The sequence below is a fragment of the Phocoena sinus genome, chromosome 19 (assembly GCF_008692025.1).
Source record: "Phocoena sinus isolate mPhoSin1 chromosome 19, mPhoSin1.pri, whole genome shotgun sequence".
Taxonomy (NCBI): Eukaryota; Metazoa; Chordata; class Mammalia; order Artiodactyla; family Phocoenidae; genus Phocoena; species Phocoena sinus.
In genome coordinates, this window is record NC_045781.1 from 12,736,440 (window position 1) to 12,758,481 (window position 22,042).

The following is a 22,042-nucleotide window of genomic DNA, read 5'->3' on the forward strand; positions in this document are numbered from 1 at the left end:
CCGTGTCTCCTTTATCCATTTTAGGGATTAGGGCTCTAGGATAAAGCTTCCTGTCTTCTTTGACAGTTCACATGTTAGAAAAAAATTTTAATGGTGATATATTGCTTTAATAACGAGTCCTTAGGTTGTGCCAAGGACTGTGCCTTGGTACTTGACATGATTTAACACATTTAATTCCCACTACCACCCAGTGACGAAGGATATTATAATATAGTTTGCTGATTGGAAACTAAAAGTTTAACTGACTAGCCCAAGGTCATGCAGTAACTAAGCGAGCAGAAGTTGGGATTCTAAGATCTCTGTGACCTCAGAGCTTGCATCTTTAACCACTACAACCATACTGTCTCCTTTATCGTACTTGAGATACTTCTGTCCACCAGGTGAGATGCTAGTTGCTTTACGTATATTGTTTCTAATTTACAGAAGAACCTCTCTACGTGAATGCACGTCACCATCATCTCACACCCGAACTCCCTCCTCTTCTCTTAGGCATTCCTGGGCGCTCTCCTCTTATGAGGCCTGAACTTTTAGAAACATAAACTGGAGCAGTTGCTTCTTTGCTTAGAACTCTGCAGTGACTGCCTGTGTATCTTCCAGGAAGATCCAAGTGCTTGAAGATCTCACAGACATCCAAGGCCCTGGTCCCTATCTACCTGTTTAACTTCACTCCTAGCCACCTCTTTGTGGAGTTCTGGACTGCAGCACACTGGCCTCCTTTCTGTTCTTCAAATTTTAATGACCAGCTCCCTCCCCAGTCTGAAGCTCCCCGAGGAGAGGGACCTGTGGCTCTGTATTCCCAATACTGGCAAATAACAGGCAGCTAGGAAATACTGTCCATGTATATAATGAATGGATAACTGAATGGCTGCGTGGATGAATAAATGAACCTTTCAAAGAGAGGTATCTCTAAGGTATTTTCAGAGGAAGAAATCTAGAGGCCAGGAAAGGCAAATATATTACTAAATGTCACTCAGCAGATAAATGTTCCATCTGGGTATCAAATTCAGATCTGAGTTCAGAGTTGGGCTTCTTCCACTCACACTGTCTCAAAATGACTGCTCCCACAAGTAAGTGTAACACCATCTGATAATGAAAATGAATCGACACCGGGAGAAAAGATTGACACCAGAGGTACAGGGTTTGCAAACACGAGGACACATAAACAGCAGGAACCAAAGTATCATAACTGGGAACTTTGACATCTGTGATCCCCAAATCCCTCAGGGAACGAGACCTGCTCAGGTGGGGAGGTCCAAGAGTGACAGATTTATAAAATCCCCAAAACGTGTTGGGGGTTCACATTAGAGGACCAGGCCTGTAATGGTCAGAGGAGCCCAGGTAATTATGTCAGACTGGTTCATGGTATGTGGGGGTCAGTGACCAAAGCAACCCAGGAATCAAGTCTTCTGCTGACCACCTTGAAAGATATTCTGGCCATGCATCCCACGGAAATGTCACTGCATCCAGGAAACTCGTTCTGGTCCTGGGAAAGAATCCATGCCTCTTGCACCCAGTGTGGGTGGGTCAAGGTTCAGCCAATGGTGGCAGACAAGCCACCTGTAAGCGCTCTGCTCAGCATGTCCAGCTGAACTCCCAGCCAACAGCTGCCCTGTGGGTGAGCCATCAACTCCCTCCAGCCCCGTCAAGCCTTCAGGTCAATCAAATCCCAGCTGACATCCAACGGCAACCATGGGAGAGACCGCAAGTGAAAAATCACTCACCTGAGGGAAAACAGGAGGAGGAGAAAGGCACGACATGGACAGGTGAGAGGGTACTGTCTTATTTCCCCACAGACAGCAATTGCCAACTCTGAACAAAATATTAAAAAACAAAACAGGGCTTCCCTGGTGGCGCAGTGGTTGAGAGTCCGCCTGCCGATGCAGGGGACACGGGTTCGTGCCCCGGTCCGGGAGGATCCCACATGCTGCGGAGCGGCTGGGCCCGTGAGCCATGGCCGCTGAGCCTGTGCGTCCGGAGCCTGTGCTCCGCAACAGGGGAGGCCACGACAGTGAGAGGCCCGCATACCGCAAAAACAAAACAAAACAAAACAAAAACCCAACTATTTGAAGGCACTGGAGAGAAACCAGACACAGGCAGAAGTTGGAGGGGATTCAGCATTTTAAGGAATGGAAGACACTGGGAATTTCCTGGTGGTCCAGTGGTTGGGACTGTGCCCTCCACTGCAGGGGGCACGGGTTCGATCCCTGGTTGGGGAACTAAGATCCTGCAAGCCGAGCAGCATGGCCAAAAATAAAATAAAGAATGGACTTTTTCGCTTATTACTAGACCACAGCATGGAAGCACATCTAGATTACAGGGTGTCGGATCCAGACGACCTTTCAAAGGGAAAGTACCGGAAGCATCCAAAAAGGAAACGAACTATGTTCACGAGGAAACATTTGGCAGATTTGAACTTCCTTTTCAATAAAAATCCATACCCCACCCCTAGCCTTCAGAGAGAAATGGCCTCAAAAATGGACATACATCCAACAGTCCTGCAGGTTTGGTTCAAGAATCATAGAGCGGGGCTTCCCTGGTGGCGCAGTGGTTGAGAGTCCGCCTGCCGATGCAGGGGACGCGGGTTCGTGCCCCGGTCCGGGAAGATCCCACATGCTGCGTCCGCGAATGGGCCGGTGAGCCATGGCCGCTGAGCCTGCGCGTCCGGAGCCTGTGCTCCACAACGGGAGAGGCCACAACAGTGAGAGGCCCGCGTACCGGAAAAAAAAAAAAAAAAAAAAAAAGAATCGTAGAGCAAAACTCAAGAAAGCCAAATACTGAGGATTTTCTGTCAGAACAGCAAGAAGCTCAACAGCCATTATCTGAGGCGGGAGGCAAGATCAGCTCTTCCAAGGGAAATATGGATACACCTCCCAGGTCCCCTAATGGTATCTCCCCTGCACCTCTAGTTTATATGGATCGTCCAATACCTTCCTTCCAACTCAGCAGGTGGCGCAATTTGAAGGCTGTCACAGACCATTCTCTTGGCCCCAAAACGGTCCATTTTGGCTACTGCCAAGACCCTAATATATACTGCCTCTATCCCATTTTGGAATCCCAAGCTCTCTCCACAAGCTTCAATTCTAATTCTTTTGGCTCTTTTTCGCCATAAAGATCTTAGAGAAGTTAGACACAGAAAGTCATATATGATTTGTAATGATTCCCAAACAAGGGAATACTTTTCAGCAGTGAAAGGAAAAAACAAGATATACACAACGTGGATGCAGTTCAAGACCATTATGTTGAGTGAAAGAAAAAAGAACCCACACAACAGAGTACACAGTGTATAATTCTGGATAATTCCCACTACACGAATTTGTAGAGCAGGCAGGAAAAACTAATCTACAGCAGCCAGAAGCAGACTAGTGACTGTCTATGTCGTAGAAAGAATTGAGTTGAAAAAGCACAGGATGATGTAGAGGTTTCATATCTTTTTTTTTGGCCCCTCTGTATGGCTTGCAGGATCTTATTTCCCTGAACCCGGCCCACAGCTGTGAAAGCGCTGAGTCCTAACCACTAGACCTCCAGGGAATTCCTCTCACGTCTTAAAATGTCAGTTACCTAAGTGTAAAATTCATCAGAGCACTACATTATATACTTGAAAGTTGCAAGAGACTGGATCTTAAATGTTCTCACCACAAAAAAGAAATGAGAATTATGTGATGGGATGGATGGAGGTGTTAGCTAATGCTATGGTGTAATCATTTTGCCACATATAAATGTATCAAATCAACATGTTGTATACCTTAAACTTAGGTGAAGTTATGTGTCAATCATATCTCATTAAAGCTGAAGGAAAAAAAAAACAATGGAACACACTATGTGAGATCAAGTTCATATGGCTTTTCCTCTGAGGATGCACCTCCGTTCGTGTGGCAAGGGACAGCTTGAACTCAAGCAGAAAAACAGTCATTTATTTATTTATTTTTTCGCGGTACGCGGACCTCTCGCTGTTGTGGCCTCTCCCGTTGCGGAGCACAGGCTCCGGACGCGCAGGCTCAGCGGCCATGGCTCACGGGCCCAGCCGCGGACGCAGCATGGGGGATCTTCCCGGACCGGGGCACGAACCCGTGTCCCCTGCATCGGCAGGCGGACTCTCAACCACTGCGCCACCAGGGAAGCCAAGAAAACCTGTCATTGACTTGAAGTATCAGACCCTAGAGTTCAGGGCGGCAAGAGTAGTTGGAAACTGAGAGGAGAAATCCTAATATGGAGGGAGCCCCAGAGAAAGAGGACCTAAGTCCGTATATAAATTACCCTTGAATCTTTAATGTACTGAAAGAAAAAGAAAACTGTCAACACAGAATTCTATATCCACTGTAAATATCCTAGAAAATTGGCAAAATAAGGTGGCTGCTCTCATTTCTGTCATTCAGCAAGAGTGGAGACAGGAAACGAGGAGGGCGTTGCATTTCCTTTAAAGGACCAACTCATAAGGTGCTCAGATTGCTTTCACTCATTTTCATTGGCCAAAACATAGTGCCATAGATGCAGGGAAAGCTGGAAAATGTTGTCTTTAGTAGAGCACTCTTAAATCCACTAGGTAAAGGAAGAAGGGATAACAGATATAGAGACAGCTAGCTGGAATCTCTGACATCCAGCTTTATAGACAATTATGTGGTTGTGTGATGGCTGGAGCTGTGGCAGCCATCTTATGACCATGAGGGGAGACAGTACTGATACACTGAGGATGGAGGAGCAGCCAGATGGAAGAACCCTGGCTCTACTATGACATCATGCTCTCTAAACTGGCACACTTCAGTATAAATATTATGCGAGCCATGCATACCATTTAAAATTTTCAGTAACCGTGCTTAAAAAATATATATGAACTTAATTTAAAATATACTTTATTTGACCCAGTATACCCAAAATATAATTTAAATATATAATCAATGTAAAATTATTAATGATTTAAAATCTTTTAAACAGTAAACAAAAATTCTGTATGTACACACATCTGTTTCCTAGCTCTATCTGTACACACAGATGTACACACATCTGTACACACATCTGTACACACAGATCTGTATCTGTACACACAGATGTACACACATCTGTTTCCTAGCTCTGTCCACTGAGAGAGTATAGAAGCAATGATATCCTTGTAGCAATCAGTTCACCCAGGTCTTGGTTTCTAAATACTGTCCTCCACTAAAAGGAACCAGAGCTCCTTGGGGAAATGGCCAGAGTTACAGAGATGAGGCAGGAAAATTACAAAAGGAGCCTGGGAATCTGATACCAGAAAGCGAGGAGGTGCTCAACAAATGATGGGGACACATCAAAAGGACATGAGCCCTCTTGAAAAGGTTCCCATTGGCCTCATCTGGGACAACTTGATCATCACAATAAATGATAGTAAAGAACTACAATTATAAAATAATAACTCATGAGTCCATGTTGATATAAAGCCATTGGTAAATACATGAATCAGGAAGGGGAGGAAAGCTCTTCCTAACAGTAGAATGTCGACTAAGAAATGTGGAAAGAATGATGACATTAGAGGCTCACTATTTGGTAATGGTCATAATAGTAACTGTAAGGCAAACTCCAACAATGGATGCTAAAATGAATAGGTCAGAGTTTGAGAAGTAACAGGAATTTACATGGTCTCAAACTCTCTCCACATCCTTATTAACTACAAAGAGAAAAATAGTAAGCATACAGTGGAGAAATGAGGCAGGCAACATCTGAAAAAGAAAAATAAGAAAAATAAGAAGTCGTTAAATTCTGAAGGATATTTTATTCTTAGAGCACAGCTCGGCTTGTACTAGTTACCTTTCAAGTGCACGGTGGCTACATGTGATCTGGGAGCCATACCGGAAGCTCAGCTTAAATGGACCCTGCTGTTTGAGATTTCTCATCCTGTACAATAATAAATGTTCTCATTATTAAGGCACTTTGAGTTAATATTACTTTACTTATAACAGAATGCAATCTAATGACACCATCATACCATCACACACATACTGTGGGAGGATGAATTATGGCCCCCAAAGATGCCAACCCGCAATCTCAGACCTATGAATATCCTCTGTTACATGCCAAAGGGACTTTGCAGATGTAATTAAGATTTATGGACTCTAAAAGAGAGAGATTATCCTGGATTCCCTGAGTGGACCCGGTCTAAACACACGAGTTCTTAAGAGCAGAGAACTTTCTCAGGCTGGAGGTAGAAGAGAAATGTGGCAGGAGAAATGAGAGGGATTCCAAGCATGAGAAGGATTTGACTCACCATTACAGACTCTGGGATGTAGGGTCAATGTGCAGGGACCAGAAAGAAGTTGCAAAGAGCTAAGGATGGGCCCTCACAGCCAGCAAGGAAAAGGGATCTCAGTCTGACAAGCGCAAGGAACAGAATTCTGCCAACAACTTAAATGAGTCTGGAAGAGGATCCTGCACAGAGCCTCCGAAACAATCCAGCCAGCGACACTTCGATCAGCCTTGTGAGACCCACAGCAGGGAAATTAGCTGAGCCCACCCAGATTTCTGACCTGCAGAAACGTAAGATAATGAATTTGTGTTGTGTTGTGAGGCTCAGTTTGTGAGAATTTGTTATGGCAGCAAAGAAAAACCAACACACACACACACACACACACACACACAGTCCCACACCAAAAACAGCATCATTTCTTCATTGTTTATTTGTACAGTTTTTATAAAAAGTAGAAAAATAAACATTTTATGGGGTCTGAGCTTGAGAAATCACACACATAAATATAAAAAAAGTGACTTGGAGGCAATAAATTAAAAAAGGTTTTGACACATAAATAATATCGAAGATGCTGAGACACATTGCAGGTGGGTCTCTGGGGTCAGACACACTGGTCTCCACTGGCAACACATTTCAGGTCCCGGGTGAGGAGGCGGAAGAGGTTGAACATGACAGAGGCTTCGAGGCAGTCCCGGGACTCCTGGGAGCAGAGGGGGATGGCTCAGTAGCTCCCACGTCTGGGCTCCCAGCTGAGCCCAGCCATCGGTTTCCCCTCCCCGGTCACTCACCTTCTTCGGGGCCTCCTGGAGCCGGTGCAGCCAGTGGTGGAGGCGGCCCCGGGGCCTGGGGCCTGCTGTGGGCCGAGCTGGGACCTGTGGACAGAGGAGGGTGGCGTTGAGGGTGTGAGGCAGGGCCTGGGACAGAGGGGCACGTACAGGTGGCCAGAGCCCAGACGCGGCCCGGGTGCCCCGAGTGCTCACGCAGGCCTGGAGCTTGGAGTGGATGTGGTGCAGCGTGTGAAGGGGCTGGTCCAGGATGTGATCCGGGGATGAGTTAGCCGTGGCCTCCAGGACGTTCAGTGTCAGGGCCAGCTCCGCCTCCAAGGCCACGGGGCGCTCCCACACCTGAGGAGGAGACAGAAGACAGGTGAGAGTTGCACGTGAGAGAGAACAGGCGAGGAGGCACAGGTGAGGGGGACAGAGGAAGGGACAGTGGAAGGTGAAAGTCGGGGTCAGGTGAGAGCCGATATGGTTGGCTGAGGGGAAGGGGTCAGGGGACGAGTGGGGAGGGCAGGGAGAGAAGGACGTGAGGGAAGGAGGAGGTGAGGGGCCACCCGCAGAGCCGGAGCAGGGCGGGCAGGTGAGGGCAGGCAGGCCTGACTCCCCCAACTCACCTGCAGCTGCCTCAGGTCCCGGGTCCTGGGGAAGAGGCGGGAGCTGCAGTTCCAGTCCTTCTGCAAGAGCGACTCTTCCTAGAGAGCAAGGGCAAGGTCAGCCCACAGGGGGAGGGACAGAGGGAAGACCCCAGGGAGACTGGAGGATGGCCAACAACAGGAGGACGGGAGGTTGACTTCCAGAAGAACCGTAGAGGCACGTCCACCGCAGGAGGACAGGAGATCGCCCACCGCGGGGAGGGTGGAGGTCAGCCCAGTGCGGGGAGGGCAGGCCCACCTTCAGGCCAGGTAGCCTGGGAGCGCACAGAGGGAGGGGTGGAGGGTCGCCCACTGCAGGAGGGGTCGGGGGAGACTCACAAAGGCATCCTTGGCCCTCTTGAAGGCCTGCAGCGCTTGTGGGGACAGAGACTTGAACTGGGCCATGAGGCAGCCCCTTGCCCCTGGGAGGGCCCCGAGGGGTGAGGGCACAGGAACCGCTCCTGTCCTGCTCGGCGCCACGGTCATCAGCACCAGCACCAGCGTGCAGCCGGGGGCCACGTCTGTGTTAAGGAAGGACAGAAGGTGAGGGGAGGGAGGGCGTCGCGGCGGGGAGGGGGGAGGCTCTGGGGAGGCGAGGGTCCCAGACAATGATGTAGGGGCTGACCCAGCTTCATTCCTGCTCTCTGGTCTCTGCAGCAGACGGGGGATCGAGTGTCCGCTCTGAGGCTGCCGCCTGGGGTCTCTCAGTCTCCTCCGGCGTCTCTGACTTCAGCCTCCTTCTCTGGATCTCAGCTCGCTGCTCTGTCCGCGTCTCTGAACTTCCAGCTCCGTCTCAGGTGTAATTCCTGCCTGAGTTCCATGGCGCAGCTTTTAGCCTGTGCAGCTGGGCAATCCCAGCTGATGTAGGAAAAGTGAAAACACAGCTAGAGGCTGACACTGGCCACAGGGGAGGCGAGCGCTGGGAAAGCCCAGAGCGGGGCGGGGCCCGTGAGCCATGTGAGCTGCTCAGGGAAAGAGAAACTGACATGGATTCATGTCCCATTTCACCTCCAAGAAAGTGAGTAAGGAAGTCAAAATCAGGGCTGGGGCAGCTTCAGCCCCACACCGAGGGTCTCCTGCGCCGGTGCCCAGGCTGATCTAGGACTGGGGTGGGGAGGGGACAGAGGGACTTCCTTTTTGGCAGAGGCCCCAGTACAGGGAGTAGAGGGAAAAGGCACCTGTAGGAGGTGTTGCCATGAAGAGCCTGGAACTTCCAAGAGGGAGGCTGTCTGGGAGACGGCAGAAGGTCCAGGGGTGCTGCTGCGGGTGGCAGGGAGAGGGAGAAAGGCAAAACACTCGCGAATTCAGAGAGGACACCAGCTGCTCCCCACCCTTCCCCACCTGGTACCGACAGAGGCAGCGTGGGGGAGGTCGGGAGCCTGCACCGACCTGCTCTCTGTCAGGCACACAAGGACCCAGGAATAGGAGGAGGTGCTATGAAATTGAGCTGTGACCAGTACTTCGGGAAATCAGGTGGGGTTGAGAAAAATGCCTTCATTCATTCACCAAGTACCTATTTGCCCTCCCACCCCAGCTTTGGGTCAGACCCTGCTCAAGGTGCCAGGAGGAGAGCATTGCAAAAAGAAAAGACATGAAACAATCCTTCATGGAGCTTTTTACTAGAGAGAGGTACAAGACAGTACCTGTCTGGGACACGGGGATTAGGCGTGTGGTATGTATTACGTTAGGTAAAGTCAGATAACGGAAAATGAAAGAAGTGAAGCAGGGACGAGAGCAGAGTGCGAGAGGAAGTCTGTATTAATAAGGTAATGAAATGACATTTGAGGGAAGACCTAAAGGAAGTGAGGAAGGGAGGTCTGTGGAGATCTGAGGGGGAGCCTTCCAGGAAAAGGGAACAGTCAGTGGAAAAGAGAAACAGAGACACGCCCCTCCTTCTGTGAGCCTGTACATGTCTCACCCTGTTCACAGAGGCTCTGCCACAACATGGTTTGTCTTCTGTGTTGTTGTTGTTGTTGTTTTTGGCCGCGCTGCCTGCAGGATCTCAGTTCCCCGACCAGGGATTGAACCGGGCCCTCGGCAGTGAAAGCGCAGCGTCCTGACCACTCGAATGGCAGGGAATTCCCTCACAACGTGCTACTGAATACTCATGGTAGCACCAAGGACATCCTGTGCTTTGCCTACATTGCAAATACAGAGGAAACTGCAGGGACTCAGAGGGGTTAAGAGACTTGCCCAAGGTCATACAGCAAATAAGTGGTGAGGGCAGGATATTAACTGAGTTCTGTCTGACACCAGAGAGTAACCACTACACTCAACAGCCCCAGTGTAGCTACATCTCCTGACTCGGAGGTAATGGACGTCTCGAACAGAAGGTGTGGAGTCCTTTTGACTATTACTCCCACCCCCTCTTTCCCTCATTCATAATTCCAGGGAGAGGGTGGACCAAAGTCCTCATTTGGGAATGTCTCTGAGCTCTGATACGTAACGTTTTTTAGAAATTTTTTTATTGGAATATAATTGCTTTACAACGTTGCATTAGTTTCTGCTGTACAATGAAGTGAATCAGCCATATGTATGCCTATATCCCCTCCGTCCTGGACCTCATTCCCACGCCCCCACCCCACCCATCTAGGTCGTCACAGAGCACCGACCGAGCTGAGCTTCCTGTGCTCTAGAGCAGGTTCCCACTAGCTAGCTATTTTACGCCTGGTAGTGTATATATGTCAGTCCTACCCTCCCACTTCGTCCCACCCTCCCCTGCCCCAACTCTGTCCACATGTCCATTCTCTAGGTCCACGTCTCTATTCCTGCCCTGCTGATAGGTTCACCTGTAACAGCAGGTGGACTTCCCTGGGGGCCCAGTGGGTAAGACTCTGTGCAGGGGGCCCGGTCTCTATCCGTGCTAGAGGAACTAGATCCTGCACGCATTGCCGCAACTCAGACCCAGAGCAGCCAAAATAAATAAACATGTTTTTTGTTTTTTTTGCTGTACGCGGGCCTCTCACTGTTTGCGGCCTCTCCGTTGCGGAGCACAGGCTCCGGATGCGCAGGCCCAGCGGCCATGGCTCACGGGCCCAGCCACTCCGCGGCAGGTGGGATCTTCCCGGACCGGGGCACGAACCCGTGTCCCCTGCATCGGCAGGCGGGACTCTCAACCACTGCGCCACCAGGGAAGCCCAATAAACATGTTTTTTAAAATAAAAGCAACAGCAGGGATGTGCCCAAGTCACCTACCAGTGTTCTTTCTGGTCAGTTTCTATTAATTGCATCGGCCTTACATCAGGGGAGGACACATTGCAACAACTGTGAATCCTGAAATTGACAAATTATCTCAAAATCCCTCAACATCATACTGTTTCTCTTAGAAAGGAAGTTCAGGGGAGTGGTTAGGAGCATGGGAGCTGGAGCTAGACTCTGGGGCTCAAACCTGGCTCTGACCCTCTCTAGCTGTGTGACCTCGGCAAACAGGCTTTGCAGTTGGCACGAAGATTGCCCATCCACAGATGCAGACAAATTATAAAAGTGCAATTGTTCTGCACTTACGTGTGTGATTATTTAATGGAGACCAATCATTAAGGCCATTCTGTGGCTTCAGCTGGAAGCTTCAGAAACATTATTTCAATGTATAGGACTCACTGCAAGGGAAGTGTAACAATGCCATGGCATAAATGAGTAAACTGAGGCTCAGAGAGAAGTAATTTGCCCAGACACGCAACACTTAAGGGGCAGGGGCAGAACTGAAACTCAGGTCACCTGATTTCCCTGTCTCAGCATTTTGTGCTGAACAGCCCCCCCTCAAGATGATCACGGAATAAACAACCCACAGAAATGCAAAATAGTTAATAATTCGCAATTAATTAACAACAGAAGACAGAACGGCAAATACACACAGGAACTTCATAATACAAAACACGTTTAAGTAACGGAATTCAAAAAACCACTTATCCAGAGGACTTTTAGCCCTTTCACTACCCAGTCCCTCATGGAAAGAGACTTCCCCAGCGGGGACGTCCAAGAGTCACATACTCATGGACTCGCAAAGCGGGCACTGAAGGTTCAAAGCAGGGCTGGGGCCTGTCATGGAGACAGGGCTGTTCCTGTAACCACAGAAGTAGAAACTGGTCCACGGTACGTGGTGGTCAGCGACCAAGGCGGACACGGACTCCAGTCTTTTCCTGCCGGCCCGGGCCCTGGAAGATCTTAGGGCAACGCATCCCGCGGAAATATCGCTGCTTCCGGGGGAACTCGTTGTGGTCTTTGGGAAAAGGGCGCCTCTGGCACCAGCGGCCGGCGGGTCCAGGCCGAGAGACCCGCCTGGTCCGGTGGGGTCACGGAGGAGGGCGGCGTCCGCAACCAGGCGCCCCCAGAGCTTCGGGTCCCAGGCGGAGCCGCGGCGGGATTCACAGACAAGGACCCGAGTGCGCCACCAGCCGCAGGTTCCCCACGCGAGCAGGCGCAGGAGGTTGAAGATGACGGTGGCTTCGTGGCACCGAGGCGAGTCCTGCAGCCCGGGAAGGAGGCGGAGCGGGGCTGAGTCAGGGATCTCCTTCCCCGAAAGACCCCCCTCCAGACCCTCACGGCTCCAAGCCGGGCTCCCGTCTAGCCCCGCTTCCCGCCTGCTCCACCGCACAGCTGTGCGAGTTTGGGGACGCCTCCTGGGCCGCCGCAGGGACTTCCTCCGGGAGCCTGGCCGGACCAGCTCGAGCTGGAGGGAGAACAGGAGGTTAAGGAAGGCGGCGGGGAACGAGCCTCCCCACCCCTCCCCCTCCCAGCCGCAGACCAAAGCCCGGATTTGGGGACACCGAGAGGACGTGAATCGTGTCTGCGCCCGTTTCTGGCCTCATGGGACAGATTTCGCAGTCGGGGGGCCTGGCCTTGAGACCAGGGGCGCAGAGCGAGCCGGGAAGGGTGCGCGGCCAGGGCGCGGCGCCACTCACGCAGGCCGCCACGTCCCGCCCCGCGGCCGCCAGCAGCTCCAGGGTCGGGCCGACGCCGGGGAACAGCTCGGGGCTCGGCAGGCTGCTCAGCACGTCCTGGGCGTTCGGCGAGGCCGCGGGCCACCTGGCGGAGCAGCGCACGGGACTGCGGGCACCCGGCGGGAGTTAGACGGGACCGCGCGCCAGCCCGCGCTCCCCCACCCCACCCCCACCCCGCCCGCCGCCCTCGGGCCTCACGGAGGGCCGCGGAGGGTCCCTCCTCCGGCGGAACGAGCAAGTTGCGCGGCCCTCCAGCTCATCGTCTCTTCTTCCTGCGGGGCAAGGGCTGGGGTGACGAGGAGTCTCCTGGCAAGGGCCCCTGAAGCGCTGGGACGTCGGAGATTCCTGGACGTGGCTGGGAACTGGCCGGGACGGTTGTGCTTATCGTGTCCCGAACCAGGCAGCGCGCCTTTGGCTGAGTGGGGCTGAAAGGCACCTGCGCTCCCCGTAAGGAGGCCTGTGCCCCGATGTGGAGCCGAGTCCGCCTGGAGGGGGAGCCCCTCTGTGACCCGCACCAAGGCCGTGCATGAGCTGACCACCCGGGCCTCTGGGAAGAGGTCCGTGGTCACAATTGTGGACCCTGAAATCTGAGATGTGCACTGCTGGACGCTAGGACGCGAGGGCCCCTCGCGACAAAGTCTGGTGTCTCCGAGCCCGGTGGGCCCGGGGTCCAGGGGGTGGGGGCGTCTGAGCATCACTCACATAGCGGTCCCTCAGTGCCTTGATGGCCAGCAGCGCCCGGGGGGTCCAGGGAGCGGTAGTGTGAGAGGAAGCGGCGCGGAGGCTCCACCACTTCGGGGTCCGCTGCCACGCCCACCGTCACCAAGACCCACAGCCCCCACGGCCACCGCGGCTGCGCCACTCGGCCCCCATCTCTGCTCCTGCAGGATGCGACGGACGTCAGCGAGCTCAAGGAGAAGGCCCCCGAGTCCAAGCCCCTGCCTGTGGTTAGACTTGCAGAGGGACTGACGCTCAGAGCGTGGGCTGTGGACACACGCAGGGGAAGAGACAGGAGGGCCCCCTCCTACCCTCAGCCTCTCTCCTCTCACTCCTCACCTACAATGTGTCTCTGGTGGCCTGGTGCTGCAGCAGGGCCTGCCTTCCACGGTCCTCTGGGTGGTGTCCAGAGTGGTGTCCACCTGGGACAGCGGTGCCTGCACCCTCCATGGTGGCTTTTAAGTGCCCAGCTGAGAATGGTGAGGCAAGCGGGCTTCCCCGTGCAGGGTAAGCTTTCCCAACGTCATTGCTGGCCGTTGAATAGCCCAGAAGGCTGCAGGCAGGGGTGTGAGGACTTTACCCACCTGTGGGCCAGTGCCAGCGATGACTCTGCTCAACCCTCTCTCCTGAGCCAATGCTAAGTTTGTTTTCTGCACCTTGTGTCTTTCTGTGTGTCGGTCTTTCTTTTGCACTCTAGGAATGAACTCAAAACACACATTTTCCTTTGGCTGCAAGCTGCAAGCTTGGCAGAGGTACCCATACAAGTGCCTGCTGTCAGGAGTTCATACTCGGGTTTCTTTCTTTCTTTTTAAAGATTTTTTTTTTGATATGGACCATTTTCTAAAAAGTCTTTATTGAATTTGTTACAATATTGCTTCTGTTTTAAGTTTTGGTTTTTAGGGCCAGGAGGCATGTCAGATCTTCGCTCCCAACCAGGGACTGAACCCACGCCCTCTGCATTGGAAGGTGAAGTCCTAACCACTGGACTGCCAGGGAAGTCCCCATACTAGGGTTTCTAATGCTTGCTCTTCAATCACTCTCTTGTCATTATATCCTTCCTCTCCCTGTCTTTTTTTCCTCTTTCTCTGCACAAACATCCTTCCCTTCTGTTTTCTCAGCTTCTTTCCTCATCTGGGACTTAGACAAACTCTCTCTGGCTTCCTTAGTCTGTTATTAAATGATATGTATTCCTTCACCAATTATAAAACCATTCTTCGTTTGCTGTTAAAAATTGGGCATTGCAAACATGTTTCTCAACCACTGTTAATAATATTATAGTTGGTACATACTGAGCACTTCCTGTATGCTTGGCTTCCACTTTAAGCTCTTCTCATGTATTTACTGCTTTATTCTCCCCAGCAAGTCTGTGAGGTAGGTCTTCTCACTGGCTGACGTTTTATAAGATGAGGAAACTGAGGTACTGAGGCCGGAGTCTGTCCAAGCTCACCACAGCCTGGTAGATGTGATCCCAGGCTGTCTGGGTTATTACTGGTGATGCTCTGCCACTTCTCACCTATATAGACAGATCTATTCATGTGCAGAATAGTTAAGGTATGTTTTGGGCAAGTAAAGCAAAGTTCCCACATGAGACCACCTTTAATTAATTATAAAGTTATTAATAAATATTGATAATACAGGCAAGTAATGGCTGTTTTTTTCCCATGTATGTCTTCCTCAGCATTAATATGAAAAAAATTATTTTGTCTTTCAGTGTATATTTTCCTTATTGAAAGGCATAGAGGTTTTAAAAAACATCAAAGTGGTTGAAGCAGAAGTACTCTGAAAAAAACATGAGAGAAATTCTACTGAGACACTAGACGAGATCAGCCGATGTGTCCATGCGCAAACTTTCCAGGCTTCCATTACCTCTCCCCAACTCATCCCAGCATCCCCCCATTTCAGCTGGAGATCCAAATGGTTTGGGGAAGGTGACTTGACCCCCCATCTCTGGGTTGGCATATGTGACTTGGCTGCAGCCATTTACCTCAGTTAGCCTCCTTGGCCACAGTGATTGCATTTGGGGGTGGGCATATGACCTAAGCCAATCTAATCAGAATGAATCTCAGTGCTGGACATCTTATCCCCAGATAGTTGTGTGTATCAAGTTTGTTCCTTTTCATTGCTAAATGGTATTCTGTGGTATGAATGTACTACATTTGGGGTTTTTTTTTAAACAGTTACCTGTGAAGAACGTCTGGTTGTTTTTTGGCTGTTATAAATAAAGCTGCTAGAAACAATCATGTGCGAGATTTTGTAGGAATGTAAGTCTTCATTTCTCTGGGAAAATGCCCAGGAATGCAATTGCTGGGTCATATAGTAGTTGCATGTTTAGATTTTGTAAAAAACTACCAGCCCTATTTTCCAGAGGGGCTGTACCATTTTGCATTTACACCAGCAATAAGCGATCAATTTCTCCATACCCTCGTTAGCATTTGACTGTGTTTATTTATTTATTTGTTTTTAGGCATTCGGATGGCTGTATAATGATATCTCATGGTGGTTTTAATGTGCATCTCTTTGTTGGCTAACAATGTTGGACATCTTTTCATGTACTTATTTCCATCTTTCACTCTTCAGTGAAATGTCTCTTCATGTCTTTTGCCCCATTCCCAAACGGACTGTTTAATTTTTCTACTGTTGATTTTTGAGAGTTCTTATCTATTCTAGATAGTAGTCCTTCATCAGATAGGTGGTTCGCAAGTATTCTCTCCCAGTCTTTAGCCCGTTCTTCTATCTTCTTAACATGGTCTTTTACATAGCAAAAGTTTTGGATCAAATTCAGTCGATCAATTTTCCCTTTTATGGATTAAGCCCTTGGTGTCAAGCCTAAGAACCCTTTGCCTTGCTCCAGATCCTCAAGATGTTCTTCATAACTTTTTCAAAACGTTTTATAGCTTTATATTTTACATTTAAGTCCATGATCCATATTGAGTTAATTTCTATTTTAGTGTGAAGTTTAGGTCAAGGTTCATTTTTTGGCCTATGGAGGTCCAATTACTCCAGCACTACTTTTTGAAAAGGCTAGTTTTCTCCACTGAATTGCTTTAGTATGTATGAGTATTTCTACATGCAAGGAGTGTCACACCATGTATATTATTCGGCGATTTACTTTTTTCACTGTGTGATATGTCTTGAAGATTTTTCCATGTCGGTACCTATAGATCTGCTTCATTCTATTTAACTACTGCAGGTCTAGCTTAACCTGAGTTCCTGGACAATAGGATTCAGGGAGAGGGTGAACTTGCATGGGAAAAAGCTGCATCTCCATCTTCACTGACCTCAAACTGAAATTGAGCATTTCTTTCCATATGAATGTAAGCAACAACCACAATAATATTAGCAGAACCCGTGACTTGGTCACTAAAGAAGCCACAGATATTTCCTAACACATTACAGATGTGGCACATATCTTTTTTTTATTATTTTTTTAATTTTTGGCTGCTTTAGGTTTTTGTTGCTGCGCGCGGGCTTTCTCTAGTTGCGGCGAGCGGGGTCTACTCTTCTTTGCGGTTCGTGGGCTTCTCACTGGGTGGCTTCTCTTGTTGCAGAGCACGGCTTTTAGGCACGTGGCTTCAGTAGTTGTGGCACTTGGCCTCAGTAGTTGTGGTTCTCGGGCTCTAGAGCGCAGGCTCCGTAGTTGTGGCGCACGGGCTTAGTAGCTCCATGGCATGGGGGATCTTCCCGGACCGGGGCTCGAACCCGTAGTCCCCTGCACTGGCAGGTGGATTCTTAACTACTGCGCCACCAGGGAAGTCCTGTGGCACATATCTTGAAAAATCATTTACTCCCATTACTCCCTCAACAGTATAGTAGCTATTAAACCTACTGCTATGTCTTGTATTTAGTTCATTAATAAAGAGACATATGTATTACTTATCACAAAGTTACTTTAATGTTGTGGTAACTGTGTTTCAAAATAATCGGTTTTCTTAATAGTCCTGTGTATTTAAAAACACATTTCTGAACAAATAAGTGATTATAGCAAGGTTGCAGGATACAAGATTAATATGAAAAACTATACTGCTTTCTTGTAAAACTATAACTGTAAAACTATAACTGCTTTCTTGTATAACAGCAGTGAACAGTTTGTAGTTGAAATTTAAAATTCCATTTACATCAGCTCCCCCAAAAATGAAATACTTAAGTACAAATACAACAAAATATAAATAAAATCTGTGTGAGGAAAACTATAAAACTTTGATGAAAGAAATAAAAGTATATCTAAAAATGGAAATATTCTATGAATATGGATAGGAAGACTCAATATTGTCAAGGTGTTGGTTCTTCCCAACTTAATCTATAGATTCAATGCAATCCAATCAAAATCCCAGCAAGTTAATTTGTGGATATTGACAAAGTGAAAGTTTATATAAGAGATTCAAAAGACCCAGAATAACTTTCACAGTATTAAAGAGAAGAACAAAGTTGGAGGACTGACACTCTCTCACATCAAGACTTACTATAAAGCTACAGTAATCAAGACAGTGTGATATTAGTAGAAGGATAGACAAATCAATGGAACAGAATAGAGAGCCCAGGAATAGACCCACACAAATATAGTCAACTGATCTTTGAGAAAAGAGCAAATGCAATTCAATGAAGAAAGGATAGACTTCCAACAAATGGTATTGAAACAACTGGACATTCGCATGCGAATAAATAAAAAAATAAACAAACCAAGCTAGACGCAGACCTTGACCATTTCACAAAAATTAACTTAAAATGTATCATAGACCTAAATGTAAAGTGCAGAATTATAAAACTCCTAGAATATAGTATAGGAGAAAATCTAGGGAACCATGGTGATGATTTTTATATACACTGAAAGCACGATCCATGGAAGAAAAAAAGTTGATGAATTGGAAACATTTTATACTCAGCCCTATGAAAGACACTATTAAAAGAGTGAAAAGGGCTTCCCTGGTGGCGCAGTCGTTGGGAGTCCTGCCTGCCGATGCAGGGGATGCGGGTTCGTGCCCCGGTCTGGGAGGATCCCACGTGCCGCGGAGCGGCTGGGCCCCTGAGCCATGGCCGCTGGGCCTGTGCGTCAGCGGCGGGAGAGGCCACAACAGTGAGAGGCCTGCATACTGCAAAAAAAAAAAAAAAAAAAAAAGAATGAAAAAATGACTCCCTTTCTCTCCTGCAGTCTTGAGATCCATGATTTTAACAAAAGACTGGAAAGAATATCAATGCCCACCAATGGGGGATTGGTTATTCAATAATCCTGTTACAATGGAAGCCTTACCAGTGGTATACGCAGGATGTCTCCCAGTTGCCCCTCCAAGTTCACTCTTCCCACTTCTCCACCCTCCTCTGGGCCCCAGGAAGCTGGCCTTTGGTTTCTGTTGGGTGCAGCCAATGGGGAGCTTAGCAGTAGGGCCGGAGAGTGGGGAAGGAGAGTAAAGTCAGAGTATTTATTCCCCAGGCTTCCTCCCTACAGGGGCATCATGACTTCTCTGTCCCTCCCCCTGTGTACATGACTCCCTCCTTCCCAGGTAAGGTAACCACTCCCTCCCTTCTCCCATTTCTTCAGGCCTAGGGATGACAGACCCTCATCCAGGTGGGCCCCAAGGACTTGCATTCCTCCTCCTCTGTTCTCTTCACCATCCAATCCCTTTGTAAACACCCTTGATATTAAACCACCACAGATTATCCTACATTGATTAGGCCATCTGTTTCCTGCAGGGGACCTCACTGATACAGTATAATTAAAGATGTGGGCGAATGCAAATGAGAGGTAATGGTAAGACACACAGAGCAGGCTACCAAACTCTATACAGATGCGTTCCAATTTAGAAGTTGCTCAAAGAAAGAGAAAAAAGAAAAAAGAGGAGGACTAGCAACTAACTGTGAAAAGATTACCTCCAGGAAGTGGGATTAAAGACTTTCTTTAACTCTCCAAGTTGTATTTTTTTAAATATTTATTTATTTATTTTGTTCCACCGGGTCTTAGTTGCAGCAGGCAGGCTCCCTAGTTGCGGCATGCATGTGGGACCTAGTTCCCTGACCAGGGATCAAACCCAGGCCCCTGCATTGGGAGCATAGAGTCTTAGCCACTATGCCACCAGGGAAGTCCCAATGTTATTTTTTTACTGACTGAACCTTTATAACAAATGTGTTACTTCGATAATCAGAAAACATATGTACAAATAAATATATGTAACATTTCTACTCATTGGAAAAATTGTTCCAGATCTGGGGTGATGGAAGACAGGTGTGTGGTGAAATTATAGGTGGGTTTTTAGCTTTATCCAATGACCTTGCCTTGCTAATTTTATCAGGAAAAGTAGTAGATTTTAGTTTTAAAGCAAAACAAAGAGACTGATTGAGACACATGGAGACAGAGAGACACCGGCCTGAATGTTTGCTAGAAAAAGGAATGATAGACAGATGGAGTTATTGACAGAGACAAAAACAGGACCAGAGAGACAGAGACAAAAGAGGAGGCAAACAGAGAGGGAAAAAAGAGAAACAGAATGAAATGAGGACAGAAATGGAGAGAGAGAAGGAGGCACTGAATCAGATGTTTAGGGGTAGTTGTGGCTTGGAGATCAGGCTTTGGCGCTGGATTGAGTGAGGGTTCAAATTCTGCCTCTGCCAATTACTGACTGTGTGTCTTGGAAAAGTTCCTTCACTTTACTGTACCTCGGTCATCCCATCTCTACACTGGAGGTGGAACAATTCTTGCAGTGTCATTTTTTGAGCATTAAATGAGACGTGTACATATCAGTTACTTAGAACAGGGCCCAGTAACACCAAGCACTGTATAAGGGCTGGTTGTTATTACAGAACACAGATAAGGACACCCAGGGTGATGAAAAGAAAGTGAGAGGATACAGAAGGGGACAGAGACCAGAAATGGTGGCAGAGAGCTGGGGTAGAATCATCGCTGGCACTGGCCCACAGGTGGGTAAAGTCCTCACACCCCTGCCTGCAGCCTTCTGGGCTATTCAACGGCCAGCAATGACGTTGGGAAAGCTTACCCTGCACGGGGAAGCCCGCTTGCTCACCATTCTCAGCTGGGCACTTAAAAGCCACCATGGAGGGTGCAGGCACCGCTGTCCCAGGTGGACACCACTCTGGACACCACCCAGAGGACCGTGGAAGGCAGGCCCTGCTGCAGCACCAGGCACCAGAGACACATTGTAGGTGAGGAGTGAGAGGAGAGAGGCTGAGGGTAGGAGGGGGCCCTCCTGTCTCTTCCCCTGCGTGTGTCCACAGCCCACGCTCTGAGCGTCAGTCCCTCTGCAAGTCTAACCACAGGCAGGGGCTTGGACTCGGGGCCTTCTCCTTGAGCTCGCTGACGTCCGTCGCATCCTGCAGGAGCAGAGATGGGGCCGAGTGGCGCAGCCGCGGTGGCCGTGGGGCTGTGGGTCTTGGTGACGGTGGGCGTGGCAGCGGACCCCGAAGTGGTGGAGCCTCCGCGCCGCTTCCTCTCACACTACCGCTCCCTGGACCCCCGGGCGCTGCTGGCCATCAAGGCACTGAGGGACCGCTATGTGAGTGATGCTCAGACGCCCCCACCCCCTGGACCCCGGGCCCACCGGGCTCGGAGACACCAGACTTTGTCGCGAGGGGCCCTCGCGTCCTAGCGTCCAGCAGGCACATCTCAGATTTCAGGGTCCACAATTGTGACCACGACCTCTTCCCAGAGGCCCGGGTGGTCAGCTCATGCACGGCCTTGGTGCGGGTCACAGAGGGGCTCCCCCTCCAGGCGGACTCGGCTCCACATCGGGGCACAGGCTCCTTACGGGGAGCGCAGGTGCCTTTCAGCCCCACTCAGCCAAAGGCGCGCTGCCTGGTTCGGGACACGATAAGCACAACCGTCCCGGCCAGTTCCCAGCCACGTCCAGGAATCTCCGACGTCCCAGCGCTTCAGGGGCCCTTGCCAGGAGACTCCTCGTCACCCCAGCCCTTGCCCCGCAGGAAGAAGAGACGATGAGCTGGAGGCCGCGCAACTGCTCGTTCCGCCGGAGGAGGGACCCTCCGCGGCCCTCCGTGAGGCCCGAGGGCGGCGGGCGGGGTGGGGGTGGGGTGGGGGAGCGCGGGCTGGCGCGCGGTCCCGTCTAACTCCCGCCGGGTGCCCGCAGTCCCGTGCGCTGCTCCGCCAGGTGGCCCGCGGCCTCGCCGACGCCCAGGACGTGCTGAGCAGCCTGCCGAGCCCCGAGCTGTTCCCCGGCGTCGGCCCGACCCTGGAGCTGCTGGCGGCCGCGGGGCGGGACGTGGCGGCCTGCGTGAGTGCGCCGCGCCCTGGCCGCGCACCCTTCCCGGCTCGCTCTGCGCCCCTGGTCTCAAGGCCAGGCCCCCCGACTGCGAATCTGTCCCATGAGGCCAGAAACGGGCGCAGACACGATTCACGTCCTCTCGGTGTCCCCAAATCCGGGCTTTGGTCTGCGGCTGGGAGGGGGAGGGGTGGGGAGGCTCGGTTCCCCGCCGCCTTCCTTAACCTCCTGTTCTCCCTCCAGCTCGAGCTGGTCCGGCCAGGCTCCCGGAGGAAGTCCCTGCGGCGGCCCAGGAGGCGTCCCCAAACTCGCACAGCTGTGCGTGGAGCAGGCGGGAAAGCGGCTAGACGGGAGCCCGGCTTGGAGCCGTGAGGGTCTGGAGGGGGGTCTTTCGGGGAAGGAGATCCCTGACTCAGCCCCGCTCCGCCTCCTTCCCGGGCTGCAGGACTCGCCTCGGTGCCACGAAGCCACCGTCATCTTCAACCTCCTGCGCCTGCTCGCGTGGGACCTGCGGCTGGTGGCGCACTCGGGTCCTTGTCTGTGA

General features: G+C 50.4%; 3 protein-coding genes and 1 pseudogene across 3 annotated transcripts; 2 read left to right on the forward strand and 2 right to left on the reverse strand.

The window, feature by feature from the left end:
* Positions 1–2,294: 2,294 nt before the first annotated feature.
* DPRX (divergent-paired related homeobox) lies at positions 2,295–3,109 on the forward strand. Its single transcript, XM_032613431.1, has 2 exons — positions 2,295–2,541; positions 2,907–3,109. The coding sequence occupies exons 1-2, from the start codon at positions 2,295–2,297 to the stop codon at positions 3,107–3,109; spliced, it is 450 nt and encodes a 149-aa protein (XP_032469322.1).
* A 3,703-nt stretch (positions 3,110–6,812) lies between these two features.
* Positions 6,813–11,797, reverse strand: LOC116744113 (interferon lambda-3-like). Its single transcript, XM_032613432.1, has 6 exons — positions 11,731–11,797; positions 7,962–8,143; positions 7,605–7,682; positions 7,192–7,335; positions 7,000–7,083; positions 6,813–6,911 (listed from the first exon to the last, which is right to left on the reverse strand). Exons 1-6 carry the CDS (start codon positions 11,795–11,797, stop codon positions 6,813–6,815), a joined length of 654 nt encoding a protein of 217 aa, XP_032469323.1.
* Positions 11,798–11,983: 186 nt separating this feature from the next.
* Positions 11,984–13,726, reverse strand: LOC116744114 (annotated as a pseudogene).
* Positions 13,727–20,607: 6,881 nt separating this feature from the next.
* LOC116744665 (interferon lambda-4-like) lies at positions 20,608–22,042 on the forward strand. The gene is made up of 5 exons (XM_032614708.1): positions 20,608–20,775; positions 21,203–21,274; positions 21,367–21,510; positions 21,742–21,816; positions 21,944–22,042. The coding sequence occupies exons 1-5, from the start codon at positions 20,608–20,610 to the stop codon at positions 22,040–22,042; spliced, it is 558 nt and encodes a 185-aa protein (XP_032470599.1).